This window comes from Battus philenor, unplaced genomic scaffold, assembly GCF_028537555.1.
Source record: "Battus philenor isolate CCGP_79_NKW_IND1 unplaced genomic scaffold, ilBatPhil1.0.hap1 SCAF_1, whole genome shotgun sequence".
In the NCBI taxonomy this organism is placed as follows: domain Eukaryota; kingdom Metazoa; phylum Arthropoda; class Insecta; order Lepidoptera; family Papilionidae; genus Battus; species Battus philenor.
In genome coordinates this window covers 17,717,731-17,737,420 of record NW_027181661.1, presented here as the reverse complement: position 1 = coordinate 17,737,420, position 19,690 = coordinate 17,717,731, and the positions used below count along the sequence as shown (strand labels likewise).

General features: G+C 30.7%; 2 protein-coding genes across 4 annotated transcripts; both read left to right on the top strand.

Annotated features, from left to right (window-relative positions):
* The first annotated feature begins 3,945 nt into the window (after positions 1-3,945).
* Positions 3,946-4,620, top strand: LOC137919860 (cytochrome b-c1 complex subunit Rieske, mitochondrial-like). Its single transcript, XM_068763074.1, has one exon. The coding sequence runs from the start codon at positions 3,946-3,948 to the stop codon at positions 4,618-4,620; it is 675 nt and encodes a 224-aa protein (XP_068619175.1).
* A 974-nt stretch (positions 4,621-5,594) lies between these two features.
* On the top strand, positions 5,595-18,656 carry Pgant35A (polypeptide N-acetylgalactosaminyltransferase 35A). Of its 3 annotated transcripts, none has more exons than XM_068777514.1 (11): positions 5,595-5,786; positions 5,982-6,089; positions 9,047-9,182; positions 9,921-10,350; positions 11,183-11,423; positions 12,066-12,211; positions 12,675-12,827; positions 13,506-13,723; positions 14,909-15,038; positions 17,776-17,910; positions 18,347-18,656. In XM_068777514.1, exons 1-11 carry the CDS (start codon positions 5,690-5,692, stop codon positions 18,476-18,478), a joined length of 1,926 nt encoding a protein of 641 aa, XP_068633615.1. In that variant the 5' UTR covers positions 5,595-5,689; the 3' UTR covers positions 18,479-18,656. The 3 variants fall into 3 exon arrangements, with proteins under 3 accessions (XP_068633615.1, XP_068633608.1, XP_068633624.1); XM_068777507.1 differs by having other exon boundaries at positions 5,982-6,251; XM_068777523.1 differs by lacking the exon at positions 5,982-6,089.
* The last annotated feature ends 1,034 nt before the right edge of the window (positions 18,657-19,690 follow it).

The window sequence follows — 19,690 nt, the reverse complement described above, 5'->3', positions numbered from 1 at the left end:
ATAAATTATTGTTAGCGCATTAAAACTAAAATTAAAATGATTATAAATAAAATACCTAAGTGTTAGTATAAGAATATTATAAAATTTATTTTTAGTGAAGGATGCTGAAAAACCTATTTTTCCATGTTTAAAGGTTCATACCATTAGACATCGAAGAATCAAAGGCGACGAAAAATAATAAAAGTGTATTAAAACTTATAAAACATTTATATATACAAATAAATAAAATTTTAATTTCTGTAATATTTTAATAACAGCCTTTTACTAAATGCATATGAATGTATATATAACTATGGTACATATACCGGAATCACATGTCTTTTTTTATTTTTTGTCTTTCTGTCTGTTTGTTCCGTATAATCTCTAAAATGGGTTATACTGACAGGTATCTGATGTAATAAGGAGTAATCTAGGCTACTTTTATTCTAGAAAAATTGTTAAATGAAAAAAATAAAAATAAAATGAATTCCACGATAATGATCGGACATGCTAGTAATATATTTTTTATTTTCACATCGCTTTATAAATAAATGTAAATACAAATCGAATCAGTTGTTAATAAGTAATGAGATATTTTAGTGAATAAGCATACGCAATTTGAATTTATTTACGATTTTTGAAAGTGTATTAACACATTTAAAATGGGTCGACATAATTAATTTTAATGCAATTTTTAATTGCATTATTACTTCACACATACAATTATTTAATTAATAATTATTTGTTTTTTTTTTTAAATTATTTTTAAGAGGTATAAGCCAGTGAAGGTATTGTGTTTAAAAATTAAAAATAAAATTCGCAAGCCCGAAAATTATTAAGATGTATCAACTCACATGTCCGCCTGTCTGTCCACTAGCGAAGAACTGTGTTTGTCCTCAATCACACCGTGCGACTTTCACTGATTACGTCACATGGCCTTGGTTACGTATGCGACCCCCCTCCTAGGAACTTTGATTACGAAGTAATTTATATTTATTACTAGGTCTAGTAAACTAACTAATATTATTATTTACTTTAAAATTGTAATAGTGAGATTTGCAATGGTAGAGATACACTCTATTATATATTGCAACTTTTAATAAACAAGTGAATAGCGTTGTTGTACCGAGGTTGGATCCGGATCAATCCTTGGCTCGCCTGTGGTCCACGCTGCCGTCCCAAGCCGCATACACAACATCAACACAATACAGCTCTACTCGGGTAGAGCGGTTTACTACGTGCGGACGTCGTCGTACAACTGGAACGCGTCTGTTCAGCTTCTGTTTTATTTTTTAAGTTCACGGAGCGGAAGGGTCTCTGTTCCGATGAAGCTATAAAAGCCCCCGGGCTAACAGCGTCAATTTCAACCAAAACCAAGTACACCTATCCCCCGATTTACACGGTACTTGTTTTACACGTTTTCGCTTTTACACGGTTTTCACAAAAAAATCAAAGCAATTGTTCATAACCGATTTTATTACCATCTCTCATAACGTAAATATTTCTGCTTCAAACATCGAATCGACACAAATAACTTTGAGCGATGAAAGTGAATTCGAACCTTCGATTCCGAAAAAAAAAAAATTGAGAGTAATTTCTAACAGTGATAAAGGATAATAAAACACCTTTGGTTTTATATTTTGTACTTCTGTTTAATGTATTGTAATTGTATAAAAAACAGTGTTTCCGTAATATATTAAATATTTTAACTTGTCAATGCATTTTATTTTTATTTCTGTGTACACCTAAAATATTGAAAAAAATCACAACTGTTAAATAGCAAATTTGTGCATTTTCTGCAAGCTTTTCGATTTAAACGGTTTTGGATTGAAATTTTTTAATTTTCAATTTACACGTTTTTTTCAGGAACGTATCTACCGTGTAAATCGGGGGATAGGTGTTAATTAAAACAAGTTTCAAGAGGATTGTAGATAGTATCTTCTGCGTACCATAATACCACACTGTGATCGCCAACTAAACGTGACGAATGTTGTATATACCCCATTGATATATTTTGCGAAGGCTTTTTCACCTTGTAGTGGGCGTATATGGGCCGAAAAAAAACTTTACAATATAGCCCATGGGTAAACATATACAAGAATATCTGATTAATCATATGTAAAAACATATATAAAAAACGAAAAATATAAAATTTATACTTTAATTTGTATACGTAATATTTATTTTAAGTGTTTATGATTCAAATATGGCAGTTTCTTTTAGTCTGTTTTTCTTTTTGAATAAACTGTCACTTTTTTCCATATAGTATTTTCATATTCCGCAGCTTTCAAGGCGGTCGGGCTTAATGGCGAAACTTAGGACTTGTTTTTAAGGTTCGTTACCTTTAAGAGGAGCAAAAAACTATCCCTATACAAATTACTATTTTTTTTAAATTGTATAAAGTTAAATATAAGAGTAGATAAAGTTAGAAGGCCTTCCTGTATAATTATGGTAAGTAATGTAATATGCTAGAATGGACAGAATACGGAACGAATATATCAGAGGTTCGTTTAAGGTAGCTTCGATCCCCAGCAAATTACAGGAAAATAGATTGCGATGGTATGGCCACATTCAACGAAAACCAGATGACCACGTGGTAAAAACTGCCTTAAGCCTCCCAGAATTCCCAAGAGGGAGAGGGCGTCCAAAAGCTACGTGGTGGTCTAATATCGGAAAGGAACTGGAAACCTTTCAACTTGATGCAGAGACAACCCAGAATAGAGTGGCCTGGCGCAAATTGATAAGGAGACCCGACCCCAAATAAAAGGAAAAGGGAAGGAAGAAGAAGAAGAAGAATTATAAGAAAGTTATAAGATTAAATTTGTTATATATTATAAAGAAATCTGAAAAAAAAAATTGCCTTATATAAAATGACACTATTACTAAGCGATAAAAGTTTCAGATGTTGATTAAAAGAAAAAAAAAAACTGACGGGATGAGAACTTGATATAAGCTGTCACTTGTCTATAATAAACATGAAGGTATTATATATACATAAGGTATATTATTATATTTATTTTCTTAACAGTAATTAGAAAAATATTACTTGTAATCGATACGTAACAATTCCGCTGTTATGGTATGGTTCATTTCAAACTATTATACATGATTGCATTCTTAGAAAGATGTATAAATTGTTATTAATTATATAAACCTAATTAATGGTGGTATGGTTGTAAATCCAAATGGATTCAAAGAACATATTCCTATACACAGCTCTTCGGTAAAAGTTTTAACTAGTGAAAATATTACACATTTGCTTGCAAAAAACTTCAAAAATTTTGCACCAATTTAAAAATATTTTTTTTTCTATTAAAATTTGACAACCTGATAACTTCAAGCAATACAAAATACACAGATAATTAATTATAAAAAGTATTAAATTCGAATTTTAAAAATGCATAACGTTATCTGTTATTTCTGAAACCGTTCAAAATTTAATTAAACATAGACAATATTCTATTAACAATTCAATAATAACTTATGTATTGGCATGTAGTATTTTGGCCATTGTTCACGGTTAAGCGCTTTAATGTAACTGAATTGGTAATTTAATAATAAAGTAAATAGTTTATAAGACGTAATGCTTTTAAAATGTCAAACAATGTATAATATGCAGTAAAAATGATTTTTTTAATTTGCTCAATTAAGAAACGTTAAAAAGTAATAAAGACATGAAAGAGGTTCGTTATTTGTGTAATTTTTTTTTATTTTGACAATATGTGTTTTACATATTGATATTGACGCTTCTTGTCAAATGTTTTGTGTTTATCGAAATATGATCGATGTGAAATAAGTAAAAATAAGATCAATAAAATGAATTTCATCAAGGCCTCTTGTTTAGCACGTTGTGGCCATCTACATTTTTGGTCCGCACCTTGCTGTCGCATCGTTTTAAACACGCAGAAAATAATAAATAACGGCGAAGCTGAAAATAAGAAATTCAGAATAGAAGTTCAAAATAAGATGTGTACGAATAGAAAATTTCCATATCTCAGACCAGCGCATTGGACGCAGGTGCGTTTTTGTAAATTCAAAACGTACAATTTGCACCGCGACGTAAAATTCCCTAATTTTGATGAGGACAGAAAAAACAGGTTCAAAGACGTAAAGAAAACGCAGTGGCACGTCGGTGATAAGAAGATTGGTGTGACTTATGTCCTTGGATTCTTTGGTCTCGTCGGCGGAGTATACGGAGTCAAAGCTGATTTACTTCATTATATTTATTTCATGGCAGCTCCGGCTGATGTGATTGCACTGGCTTCTATCGAACTCGACATATCAAAGGTAGTCCCTGGACAGTGCCTGTCAGTTAAATGGCGTGGGAAGCCCCTTTTCGTTAAAAGCAGAACGCCGGCCGACATCGCTTTAGAAGCACAGACACCGTTGTCGTCATTGAGAGATCCTGAAACACCAGAACAGCGTACCATAAAACCGGAATGGCTTGTGGTAATAGGTATATGTACCCATTTGGGTTGTGTGCCCGTACCGAATTCAGGTGATTGGGCCGGCGGGTTTTATTGCCCCTGTCATGGCAGCCATTTTGATAATGTTGGACGAGCAAGAAAAGGACCGGCGCCTACAAATTTAGTAATTCCACCTTACAAGTTTCTAACAGACACTCTTCTGTTAGTGGGCTAGATGTAATCAATTGTTATAACGAGATTTATTATATATTATTTTTGTTTCATTATACAATTCCTGTTCAATTGCAGTTTATTTCATTTTGCTTTATTTATAATTTTCATTTTTGAAGGAAGATGTTGACAAAGTTATTGCTATAACAAGTTAAAGAACTGCCACGAGCAATATATTTATTATAGATGAATTTCGGACGTTACAATTATGTTTGTACTTATTATTATAAAGACATTACACTGAGTATATTTAATCGCTAAAAAAATTATAAAAGTCTTCATTTCATGTCATAAACTAGTTACCAAATTTTAAAATAAATAACGAAAATCTATTAGATTTTTTCCTTAGTTTCCCTTTTGAATAAAATATCATTAAACTTATCATTTTGCAAACCCGCGTTTTAAACATATTACCGAAAGATATGAATATAAGAGCTGTTTGTTTGAACATAATGTCATCATTATTATAGTTAGAAACAAATTAACTTGTAAACTGTTAAACGCATGTATTCTTAAATATTGTTTATACAGTATGTCTTTAGTTACTTAAATATATTTGGAATATATTAAACATTTCATTTATGATAAAAAGAGCTTAGTTTTATATTCCGTTAGTTTTTTCTTTGCCGGAATTAGATTAATTTAATAAAAATTTAAGTTTGGAAATGGTGTCTATTTTATTTAAATTTTTACTAAAACAGCATTTTAGCAGTTTAGTTATTTTTAGACATGTTTTTAATAAATATGTAAACATTTTTAATTTGGCTCAAAAACCTTGTAGGTACACAATGAGAAATTTAAAAAATATTGTCTATGGTGAAATATGTCAATAACTGAATAAACGCAGTTAGCTGATGTAAGCAGTTAAGTGCGTATAATAATACGGATTTGCATTTTTAAATAAATTAAAATTTTATTTCATTAATATTTATTATTTTTCACATTTAATTATATTTAATTTACACGATGTCACACATTTGTGTACATTCCGGAGTAAAATTCGTTTGTTTTCGTTGAAAATTGATTAAAAATAATTTTTTCGGCCAATTTATTTGAACCGGTTTGGAATAAACATGGGCAAGATAAACAATTCCTTTTTGTGGGGCATTTTGTTCGCTTCGGCTACATGGAGTGTTTCTCTATATCTGTATTGGTTGCTAAATTTGAGCGGTAAGTGAAATATAATTCCTTTCTCTCTTACATATACGAAATTTAATGTTTTATAATAGTTATTAACATCAATGTTTCAATGTTAATTTTGCTTTATCTAGACAGCATATGTTTTGCATTTTTGCTTATCATTCTTTTGGATTTTTTTTAACATATATATCGTTTAATTTTATTTTAAACTGTTATTTATTTTAGGCGAAACTATTATGAGTAGCGCTGAAAATAAAATGCATTATCGTTTAGCTAACACCGAAGAGAAAAACAGAATTAAGAACAATGACAAATCAATTGCTGCGTTAGAAGGTAAAAGTATGCTATATGACAGCCCCGCAGCTAACAATAAATATATAGGAAAGTTATGGAAGTATCATAAAAATCAAAAGAAATATAAAAGAAAAATGCTTAAAGATAACTTTGAGAAACAACTCGGAAAGGACATAACTTCAAAACCAGATAAAAGTCTAGGTGAGGGGGCTATAAATTTACATGTAATAACAATTCTAGTCAGTCTAAATAAACATAGCAGATGTATATACTAATTTTGCATATCATTGGATCAGCAAAAACCAAATCCCATACATTTTTTAATTCATGCACTTTGCACTTATTTTAATAAAACTAATATATACGCACACCCATACAGAACACAAAGTATTTATTATCATTTATCTGTAAATAATTTTTGCTTTTATAACTCATATAGCACATGTACATCGAATATAACAATAATAATTTAGATCTTACAACCCAAGAGAAGTTATTTATTTAATGTAAAGAAATGAGATACTGATTACTCTACAATGATAAACCAAGATGAGTTTAGTTTAAAAAAATCTGGAGTAGAATTGAAATCTATGTATATTTTCATTTGAAAGCAAATAAATACCACATATCCAAAGATGGTAAAGGATCAAGTGGAAATCTTTCAAAAGAGAAGTATATAGAATGGCTATAAAATGAGAGAACAACTAACATAGATGTTCAGCTAAACTAACATAGATTCAAGCTTTGAAAGCAAACAAAGATACACACATAACAATATAACTAAGTCATAGGATATAATTACATGGCACTAAAAGTCTAATTCAGGATATGGGAAACAACCAAATAAGTTCCCAAGAAAACCCTCCATATGGAAGCAACTGTGGAAGGTGCCATAACCCTCAGCAATGAGTTAATATTCATTGCTGAGGGTTGTGGCGAGGGGAGTGTGTAATGGACACAAGAATAATTAAGTTTTTAAAAAGTATAGCTTATTCTAGAATTTTAAATTATTGTAAGAACAATTCTCCACTGAAGGCTGTGTTGGTCTTGATAAATTGTAAAAAAGTCTAAATTAAAGCAGAGATGTCCATGCTATTCTATCTTCTTCATCAGGACAGTAGTAACAGGGAATCATGTTATAGGCTAGATCACACAGTTGGATAGATGATCACAAGTCATCTACTTTTACTAGAGCCAGTAGTTTGTAGATCTGCTGTTCCATGGGTGATGTGAACGAAATAACTTAGGACTTTTTGGTAACATATTGTGTACAACTTGAGCTTTACAGTATTCATACAATATATTCGGTAAACATATTATCTTAATCTTAAGCTAGTTGAGGATGGACTTATTGTTTACAATTGCCCACAAATGAGTTATTAATATTTTATCAAAGCTATTTTAATGTTTTAAGCTCTAAGATTTCTTGGACCGCCCACTTACTTACTATGACAATATTGAAGTTATATGCAATGTTGGCAATGTAGTCAAAATACAGTCAAAAACTTAGAACTTGTTGGTGACATAATGTGAAGATTCCGTCTTGGGGTTCTCACAACGCAAGTGCCATACATGGCACAGATGCCCACTTTACCTGCAACATGTTGCGCATTAGTTTAGTTACAGTTTTATGAGGGCATTCACCCGTTCCTCCTCCTCGAACAGAGAGGGTGTTCTGAGGTGGGATTCTCCTAGCTTAAATTGCCGAGTGGTCCCCTTTGCCATTTCAAACCACACACATTCACTACTCTACACATAAACTCCTATAGAACTGCAACCTTCATATGATTGTCATGGTGGAAACTGGAACTGAGTTCACAGACCTCTCCGTTCCATTAACTCTGTTTCAACAAAGCTGTAAGAGCGCAGGACTAATGTCTTCCATCCTCTGACACCTCCACCCATAAAGTGGACAGACTTTTTAACGGGGAGATTCTAATCTCTATATACATGTATATAAACACAAAAATAGTTACTCTGAAAGGTGCCAAATTTCTATATTCCTCCCTATTTATCCACTTTTTACTGTATACACTGAATATTTCTTGTGGTTTAACTCGTAAATCAATGAAGCTGGTCTTCATTTTAGCACCTGGCAATGCATTTGGTTATCTATTTTAATTCTTACAGTAGATATATATCAAAGAAATAGGCAGTGGTTATGTAAGAACCAAGTGGTTTTTCACATATCATTGTTTCAGTCATAGAATGTCCGCTGCTGGAGATAGTCCTTCCCACTGATTTCCTTCATTTAATATAATCAGATAATAGAATAAAAAGTTTATTTTTTCTCAATACATGTTTACATATAATAATACACTACACACTAAACAAACTTGTACAAAAGTCAGCATACAAACTGGAATAAGCTGTCCTGTTTTAATTTTTAACCCTTAAAAGCCTAGAGTTTCAATTTTGATACCAATCTTTTAAAAACGAATGTTTACATTGCTATTAGTTTTTTTTATAGGTTGGCTGTACGAATTTTACTGTTGTATAATATTCTTTCCAACGAAATTTAAAAAAAAACTATTTTTCCCTTCATCTAGACCCTCAAGCAAACAATAATATAAAAAAATCACTTTCGTTAATCAGGCTATTAATTTTTAAGTTAAGACTCTTCCATTCCGTGAGCTCAAGATTTGATGCAGCTATAAAAGCCTTCAGTGCTAGCAGCACTAACATAAGTAACAATAGTTAGAGAGTCAAGATTTAAACTTGTCGTTTGAGGAGGTTTGGTTAAAAAAAGAGAATGATAAATTGACCATGAGGTTAATAGTGTTAACATTGAGTTTAGTATTAACTAATAGAAGGCATGAGTTACGGATTTGTGTATGTTATGTTTATGTTTGATTTTAAAATAATTAGTTCACTAATTATAATTACAATTTTTTTTTTGCTGTAAATTAATGCTTGCATGGCCTTAGTTGTATGATTACAAAAGCTTATAAAGATTTATTAATATGATAGATTTAATGTGGTCAAATATTTTGCAGAAAGCCAATTTGGATTTATAAGAAACATTGAGGATGTGCATTTGAGAGAGAGAGGCTACAATTTGCATGCGTTTAATGCACTCATCTCGCAGAGAATTGGAAATCATAGAGGCATACCTGATACGAGAAACAAATTGTATGTAGTTTTAAATTTTTTAATAAATACTGCTATGTTAGCTTGCTTGACACTAATGCGACATCCTTTATATATCTATTTTTCAATAATTATAATTTTAATAATACGAGATATAGATTTTTTGATTTACCTAGATTATGGTAAAACTGGCATTACCCAATAAGCGATATTTACCGGTATGTACCAAAATTACCTCTTTGAGCTTCCGCATGAGATATAGGAGATGAACTATTGCAATGTAGTTTTAGTCAGTATTATTTAGGAGATGATAATTTTTAGTATACTATTTTCAATTTTAAGATTGTAGGTAGTATCAGGATAAAAGCTTCCATCTAGTCCTATTGAAAATTATGGTGGAGGTATATGTCCAAAAGTGGACTTATGGAATTGTCACAATGAGCTTATTTCCTCAATTGTTCATTGTGGTTTGCTTTAATGTAATCAATTCCTTGAGAAATCCCTGCAGATACTCGTATTTCGCTTGCAATCTTAACAAATTTGGATCTCCCTGTAGGCCTGCTTCCCCCAAAAACAGGAATAGTACTAATAGTATATTAGTATAGACCAGCAGTATCATCTTTTTTCGGGCATTATTTGCAAATATATCTAGTAAAGAAATGTTATTTATTACAAAATTTTGCCAGCCTCCTTGATACTCATAGATTTTCTGTACATTCCTCATGTCTCTTCCTGAGTCTTCAAGGTTTTTTTTAAATTATTGAATAATTGTATCAACAGGTGTCGAAATAAGAAATACCCTAGTAAGCTTCCAAAGGCTTCAATCATCATATGCTTTTACAATGAACATTTTGAGACACTCATGCGTTCAGTCCACTCTATACTGGATCGCACTGATCCGAAGTATTTGAAGGAGATCATCCTAGTTGATGATTATAGCGACTTGGAAGGACTTCAAGAGAGTGCTGTGAATGCTGTAAACGACTTGAACAACATGATGAGGAAGGAAGAGGAGATGTTAGAAACGAATAATATAGATAATAGTAATGTTGCGGATTATATAAATGATGATAATAATGGTAATTTACCTAAGAACACGGAAAAGACATCACGGATGAGAAATGGTATTAACATTCGAATACTGAGAACAAGTAAGAGAGAAGGTCTGATTCGAGCAAGACTGTACGGAGCAGAAAATGCCGTTGGAGAAGTAAGTCTTTTTTTCACACCATACTTATAGTATTCTAAAAGATGGTGCAAGCAAAGAAAGAATAATAGAAGATAATATGAATATCGAAAGAGAATGTATATTAAAAATCTCATTTCACAAGGCAGGGGGGATTGAGAGGTCTCCATACACAGGGGTAATATAAAAAGATAAAAAAAAACAGGCAGTGCAAAAGTAATGTCATTATGTGAATGTGCTTTAATTTATACAAATGAATATATTCCATCTTTTGTTAACAACTATTTTTCTATGTATCTACATCATAAATGCCAAAGCACAGTGGAGATATAATAGATTTTTTTTTAAAGAAATCTTAATTATATATGTATATATATGCCGATCTACTAACTCATCACAATATCTCTGGAACCATAAGACTTAGAGATTTGAAATTTTAGTAGAAATATTTTAATCACAGAGTAGATATCAGCTAAGTATAATTTTATGAAATTACCCCCACAAGAGAGTAATGGGGGTGTTTATACGAACTTTCAAAACATATATTGCTTGCAACAATCAAGACTATCAGGGCTGACGGGTAGTAATTAATACGTCTCTTCTTACTCTCTTCCTCATGATTGAAGGTCGTGGCCAAACATCTCAGTCTCCGCGGTCTTTTTTCTATAGGCTGTATTCTGAATGTTTTAAGATGACTTGTATATAAGTGTTGTATGATGAAATCGCAACAGCTTAGCGTATAAATGACCATGTAGTCTTTGTACCATGTACATTGTGTTCAATTATTAACTTAATAAATTATCCAAGTTATTCTGTAAAATCTTTGAGGATAGACATAATAATATGTTTGTCACAGGTACTGGTGTTTTTGGACTCCCATATCGAAGTGAATGTTGAGTGGTTGGCACCAATGTTGGCCAGACTATCCGAGGGTGTTGATGGTGTCAATGTTAGGTTCTCTCAGCGAGCAGTGGCACCTGTAATTGATGTCATCAACGCTGATACCTTCGAATACAGTGCCAGTCCTTTAGTCAGAGGTGGATTTAACTGGGGACTACATTTCAAATGGGACAATCTGCCTAAAGGGACACTTAAAGGTAAGCAGACAAAACATACAAACAAGATATATATGCTGTATACAGCAGAATTGCTCGAGTGAAGTTCAACTGATGGCCATTGAAAGCTGAAGATTCTAGAGTAGTGACCACGAGCAGGTAGATGTGGCGTGTGGACCGAGATCATATTTAAGGTCTTGGGAAGTCGCTGAATGTGGTTGGTGTAGAGCAGGTCGTCGAGGCGATCTTTGGTCAGGTCTACACCTTGCAGTGAGTGTTCATCTACCAAATAGAAGATATAAATAAACATATTACTGTATAAATAGTTCAATTTTTTCATAATCTAAAAACTGAAGTCGCTTTTTAAAATTATTTCCCATATAACCATATTGATTTTTTTTATTAATTATATTATACAAAAGGTTTGACATGACATAAAAAAAGGAGAGATAATTTAGGTAAAAATTCTTTCTCTGAGTAATGATGTCTCACCGATCAATTCCAGAAAAAAAGTCATAGAACAGTAGTATGTTTATATGTATATATACACATATAATACTATAATACATTGTATATGTTATATATTTTTATCTTGTAGGTATAAAGCAATTTGTAAAGGAAAAGAGAAGTACAAGTAAATAACGATGACCATTTTATTTATTGACTAAAGTAAATTATTCACAGATACGGAAGACTTTGTGAAACCTATCAAATCGCCTACTATGGCTGGTGGGCTTTTTGCCATCTACAGGGACTACTTCAATCATATTGGCAGATATGACTCTGGTATGAACATATGGGGAGGTGAAAACCTGGAGATATCTTTTAGGGTGAGTATTTAATTTATTTTCATATATATGAAAACCAGTTTTCATATATTTACACTCACTCCACTCCTTACCCCATATAAAGCCTTATGTACATGATCAAGTTTCGAAAGTGTAAAGTGAAAGTTCATACGAAATGAAAAGTAGTAACAATATGTGAAAGGGGAACGCTTTATACGAGGAACATTATTTTAATTTTGTCTTCAAAAACATATTCATTCGTAAGGAAAATGTAGATTTTATTTGTTTTAGAAATAATATAGGAAGGTTAATTATAAAAAAAAAGATTTAAGTGCTTGGTATATTTAAAAGAGCCTTTAGGTTAAAATACTTATACAACTTGAAAACTAGATGTGAAAACATTTAAAGTGTATATTTATCCATTTATTATTTTACTTTACACTCTACACGAAAAAACTAAAAACAACACTTGTAAAAGAACATGAAATGAGTAAATTGTTTACAGATATGGATGTGCGGTGGTGTTCTGGAGCTCATACCTTGCAGCAGAGTTGGTCATGTCTTCCGTAAGAGGAGACCATATGGATTCAACGAGAAGGAAGACTTCATGGTACACAACTCCATGCGTATGGCCCACGTATGGATGGATGAATATGTGGTGAGTCATACAATAATAGTATACAGTATTTATTGTTGTAAAAGGTAAATAAATCAAAATATATGAACTTTAATGCAACTCTTGTTCACATTTAAAGTTGCATACTTTATTTTTACATATGACATTTCAAATCATAGTTCTCTCTGTTAATAATGAAAGATGAACGCCCTGTATACACGTCATGTACATCTTTTTTGTAAAAAAAATCAGTATTAAGTTATTATGAACCAAGGAAGAGTTCACTTATGTCTGAAGTGGCAGCGATTGACTATATTTGGTTTATATGGAGTAAAAAAATTTTTTTAACTGTTGTATATATGTTTTAATATCCCTGTACTACTTTCTGTATGTGTAATTTAATAAAATGTATTCATAGCTGGCTTTTACCTGTATGTAAAGTATATTTATAAAAAAATATTGTTATGAGCCAGTATATATATATATATATACACATATATACATATATTATATATATGTATATATATGTGTGGAAGTAGTTCTGTTTATTCATAATCGAAAAATTGAAGCTGCTTTTTACATTTGTTTCCTATAAAACGACGTTGATTTGTTATTATTCATATTATACAAAAGATTTGATATGACATTATAAACATAAAGCAGAGATCATTTGGTTAAAAATGTTTCTCCAAGAAATTATGTCTCACTGATTAATTCCAGAAAAAAGTCATAGAACAGAGTCCATCCGCTGCGAATGTGGAGATTGGTGACATATCAGACAGAAAGGCGCTGAGGCAGCGTCTCAACTGCAAATCGTTCAAGTGGTACCTAGAAAACATATACCCTGAAATGGAAGCAGATGAAGACAATGCAGCGAAGAAGAGGATGGCAGCGCTCAATGATCCGGAGAAGAACAAATTCCAGCCGTGGCATTCTAGGTTTATTTCTCTCTACTTATAATTAAAATAATAATAATATAAGTTCTTAAATACCAAAACAAATTTTACATATTTGAACACAAATCTAATTACATTTATTAATTTTGGTCTTTATTTACTGATATGAATCATATTTGGATAGAAGCCTCCTCCAACCTGGGCGAAGCCTCTCTGTCCTAGGCCTTTTTTATCCAGTCGGGACCAGCCAGTGCAGAATTTTGTGGTCTACATCTATTTCGGTTGCCTGGTGGTCCTGACCATTGGTACAAAGCATCGGAGAGTTTGGTTCTCCTCCTTATTTCTGTAATCCTGGTCTTATGTAAATCATTGGCATGAACTAATATAACTTTTTATCTTGTTGGTATATTTCCATGTTTGACATCCATATAACAAACTAGGTAGGATACAAGTGTTTGTTAAAAGTTTTTTTAACTCTCTTATTGATGGCGTCACCTCAAACACAGGACGTTGACTGGATAAACTCAGTGTTCATCTAAATATTGTTATAAATAAAATCAAAATTAGTAATAAAGTCCTTTAAGTGTTGAGGCCAGATAATACCAGTATGCACTATTGGAATACTCATTGCTGATAATTTTATTGATTGTTTTATGATTTTAAAATTACCGTGGTGTTTTTCTTTCCACTCGAAGTGTCAGAATTGGTAAGAATGAAAAAACTTTATGGAATGTGAAATGAAAGCTTTCTTCAGTGTTATTATAAACATGAGACATAAAAACAAACGCCTATAGTGCAAAATTATTGCACATTTTTTTTCAAATAAACCTTTTTTTTTAAGTTATTCTCACGTGATTGACTTATGCAAATATTTTGGTCATTACATTTAGAAATATATCCAAGGTCAAGAAGATGACGAATACTAGAAGAATAAGCAGCTATCTACAGTTTCATAATAAACAATTTTTTTTTTAAATAAATAATTATCAAATATTATTCATGATAAAATATATATGTAATTATAGAGTTGTTAGAACGAAATGTGAAAATAATCTCTGAGTGCAAAGGAGTATGACAGACTATAAATCATAGTCAAATGGATTAAGATCAGGGTTAGATGATGAGTCTTCAGCTGTGATGAAGTCCGGAGTGTTCATTTCTAAACATAAAATCTTTTTAATATAAAAATTTGATTTAAGATAAGTAACAGTAATTTATTATTTACAGAAAGAGGAATTACACGGATTCGTACCAAATTCGTCTGCTGAACAGTACATTATGTATCCAGAGTGCAAAGGACATCAAAACTAAAAATAGCGGACTTATTCTTGCCAAATGCATGAGAACTTTAAATCAGGTACGTAAATATATTTGGCGGTGTACCTATATGTATATATGTGATGCGAAATCCATGTACTTTTTAAACATAATATATATAGCAATTTATCATTATTATATATGTTTTGATATATTTGCAATAAATAGCTGCGAAGATTAGTTGCAATGCGAAATATCTTAAAGGTTTGTTTTTAATGGTGATATATATTGTAAGTAACTGTGTAACAAAAAAAGTAACTGTAATATTTATATATATATTCAGAGGAACTAAGCGAATTCAATCTGTATTTTCATTAATATGTCTTGTATTGCATTTACTAGCGATTGATTGGTAATCACACGACATACATACATATATATGTATGTATATATGTATATACCATGGTGAGGAATAGCTATGATATTTTCATGACTAAGAAAAGATCTACCTTGCCATTATTATTGTCACATTTAATTATATTACTTTTTTAACTTATATGTTCCATAACAAACATATTTTGTTTACACTTAATTTAAATTATAATCTGCTCAAATGTCAATATATATATATAGAGGCACCATTTTTAAGATTCACGCTTTTAAATCGATTATTTTAACATTGTAAATAGTATGCTACCAGAGGCTTGGAGCTAGCAATGCAACATTTGCTCTTTAAAATTAAATTTAACAATATTTCATGTCTACATTCTAATATCAATCATATCAATGAGACAATAAACAAAGTTGTATACATTTTTACAAGATTTATTACTAAGAAAAGTAAAGGTGTAGTAAGATTTCTTTTGAAACTTTACTATATATGCGTTCAATCATACCTATTACATATATAATTTTTTAAAGAAATTTAGGCTTTATTGTATTTGTGACATGTGTATCTCTATTTTTCATATAATATTTTTAAATAATTGCACATAAATAATAATATGAGTACCGGAAAGTAATGTCGTTTCTGTCGACATATTTTACAGAACCCATTGATTTGTTACCGCTATGGCATTGATTTGTATACTAGATGGCAAAGGGTTGTTGATAACGAAGGTGTATATATTGTTGATTAGAAATAAATACTTATTAAATATGTAGTCGTGTGAATTTAACTTAAGAAAGCGACATTACATTCAAGTCCCCCTAATATGTTGTTAAAAATGTATTGCGTGTGTTGAAATTTTCTATATATATTAAAAATTATTGTGCCAAGCTAGTTTCGTTATCATAATATATTTAATTTGAAATTATTATTAAATGTATCACAATTATTTTATATTATGTACTAATACACCTAAATCTTTTTAACATGCTATATACTTTTCTTAAATGCGTAAAAAATCGTGTATAATACTACATGAAATATGTTTTATTTTGAGATATGTTCCACAATTTTAAAGAATAGCACTGCGTAGGTATTTTATTTAGAAAGCTATCATATATATCTATATGTTTTAAAAGCACCAGTTACGAAATTAAACAACAAATGTATTATTTATTGAACACTACATTAGAATATCACTTTGAATTTGGAACATGAAATTTTGTGACAAACATATGTTGCGTTTTTAAAGCGCCATCTAGTATTACGTGTTTAAAGTTCACATATACATGTATTACATCATTTATTTAATACTGCATTACGATATAATTTTAAATTTGGAATATAAAATTTTGTGTCATAAGAATTTTAAATTTTTTTTATTATAAAGACATCTAGTGTTGTGTATTGAAAGCTTAGATGGCGCCGCTTCGGAATAAAAAAATTACCATCACATGTATTTTATTTTGAATTTAGAACATGATGATTTTATACGTTATGAGAATGTGTTGCGTTATTATTTTTTAGAACGGCCATCTTGTGTTTTTTGTCGATACAGAGGCACAGATTCGAAAATTATTTTTAAAAGAAATGTCATATTTTTTATGCCAAAAACAAAGAGAGTAATTTTGAAAAATATTTCTGTCGCATTGCATTTTTTTAATCGTGTCGTATATGTATATATATATATATATATATATATATATATATATATATATATATATATATATATATATATATATATATATATGTCAAAACCCTATGTTTTCGTGAATTATTTTTTTTTTAAACGTTATGCTTCTTTGTAAAAATTATCACAAAAAACACCAAATATAATTCACTGCGGGTAAAAGCGAATGACATCTTATATTACGGGGAAAGTTACAGTTGTAGTTGTAGTTTACAGTAGTTACAAGGTGGCTAAATTTGATATACCACTACCGGCATGTGATTTGGCACGTTGTTGATATTTATGCTAATTGACCGGCAAGCGTAGCTTCACCCGTAAGTTGCCGACCGTGATAAGGTAGTCCGAAAACGTTGGATGCAAGCCGCTTCTTACTGGATTTATTGGATATCTGGGAAAGGCCTAAACCCAGCTGTGGGCGGTTTATGGTTGAAATGATGATTATTAATTTTTTATAGACTTAATAGAATTTAACTATTCACTCATTCATTCATTCATTCATGACAATCGATAGACAACGTCAAACGTCGCCATAATATTCGGTCACCAAGTGGGAGACATCCCCCAACCACCTTTTATTTAACTGTGTTGGTGTGTAATTGAAAAAAAAGAGTATATATTTATTTTTAATTGCGATGTCCCATTTTTGACAGTCTGTGGATAAAAAACTGGCCTGTAAGAGATTTGCGCCCGTTTAAATGTAAAAAATAATTTTTTTTTTCATTAATAAACGTGTAATAATGTACTGTTCCTTGTTAACAGATGTGGTTCGAGACGGATCGTCATGAGCTGGTGTTGGGCCGTCTACTGTGTTTGGACGCTGTGCACGGCGTTGCTCCCGTTCTTGGTAAATGCCATGAGCTGGGAGGTTCTCAAGAGTGGAAGCATAAAGGGCAAGTAAGTATTAGATAATCACATTGTTTTGAAGTGGTATGTACCACCAGTGTGTCTGATTGGTGATGGGTTTTAGAAGAAGACTCCTGGAGTGATGTATGCTCTGATATGACTGTAACAATTGCACGTATGAAATGGCAGTTGACGGTGAACATTGCTCATTCAACAGATGACTGCAGGTCTAACAGTAAGTGGACTGTTGAACGGTCATAATGGTAGCTTCTGGAGGGAGCATATGCCTTGACCTTGGGTTTACATGATCATGAGAATTAAATTTAATTTTTTTTTTAGTGGTGATATAAGACTATTTCTAATCACCATGTATGAAGTGAAAGCGAAGAATGTTATATTTTTTAACATGTTTATAATTTCACATATAAATAATTTATTAAGGAATTTAAGGCATTTTAGATTATTTAAATCTATTTGTATATTTCAGTCGGGAAGCCCTATTTATAATACAGCAGCTGGAATGTGCTTGGGAGTGGAAAGGGTTTATCGTAGCGAACCAATTCTAATGGTCATTTGCAACAACCAGATAACAAACCAGTGGGATTTTGTCCGCACATAAATAAATTATATACGTTGTCACTGGTCAGTTAATATATGTTATATATAATATATATCTTACCAAAATTAACCTTGAAGTTAATTAATGGAAAGAAAATATTTAATTTTGTTTTGGTTATAAAAGCCTTTGTGTTGATTATCCTAAAATAATGAATATGTTTCAGGGTTAATATAAAATCAATAACACATTTGTATGTATATGCGATACATGTGAATATATTTTTCTATAAACTTTAAATAGATTTAATTATTTTTGAATATATATATTTTAGGTTGTGAATAATGAATCTCTATTTTTATTTATGAATCCATTTATTTATAATTATGTATCGATAATTTTTATTAATTTTTTAAATTATTACAATAAGTGAGTATAAATAATTTTTTACATAAGTATAATGTAACTATTTTTGAAAGAGAGGTATTTGATTTAGTTAAAATGATCAGCCATAAACATTATTTAGATATCAAAGAATGTTTATATATATATTCAAATATGTATAAGATAAATAGATGTAAGAATGGCATATATATGGATATATATGTCGGATATCTGTGCTTAAAATACTCAATGAATAAATTTAGATACTTAACTTTACATGTTATATAACATGATTCAAATGTTGAATTTTATATAGTGGCCATTTATACTATATATGTACCTTATATCGCCAGATATTTCAATTTTGACAGTCTCCCTGCAAAAATATTACGTCACGGAAGCCATACCCCCCTAAAAATTAATATATATATATATATATATGTATATATATTTATATCTATGTGTATATATATATATATATATATATATATATATATACATATCCCATACATTAATTGACAGCAAATTGGCCTATATTACAGTTTTAAAGCATTTTAATCTATAACCAACCACCCTGTATATTAAATTTGACATTTGAATCATGTTTCCATTTAGTTTAGTACTTAAACAAACAAACTTAAAAGTATTTTTAAGGGTGACAGGAAAGTAATGTTGTTTCTGTCGAAATATTTTACAGAAAAACCGAATGATTTGTTGGCGCTTTAGCGTTGATTTTGTAAACTAGACGGCAAAAGATTGTTGATAACGAAGATGAATATATTGTTGATTAGAAATAAAAACTTGTAAGAAATGTAGTCGTGTGAATTTAACTCGAGAAAGCGACATTACTTTCTGATCATTGATGTAATAAATCCATTAATATTTAGTTTT

What these genes read in the sequence shown, in the direction of transcription:
- LOC137919860 (XM_068763074.1), top strand. Translation starts at nt 3,946, where the DNA reads ATGTGTACGAATAGAAAATTTCCATATCTCAGACCAGCGCATTGGACG.
- Pgant35A (XM_068777507.1), top strand. Translation starts at nt 5,690, where the DNA reads ATGGGCAAGATAAACAATTCCTTTTTGTGGGGCATTTTGTTCGCTTCG. An exon ending in AAAACCAGATAAAAGTCTAG is followed by an intron (nt 6,252 to 9,046) that starts GTGAGGGGGCTA and finishes AATATTTTGCAG; the next exon opens with AAAGCCAATTTGGATTTATA. An exon ending in CAGAAAATGCCGTTGGAGAA is followed by an intron (nt 10,351 to 11,182) that starts GTAAGTCTTTTT and finishes TGTTTGTCACAG; the next exon opens with GTACTGGTGTTTTTGGACTC.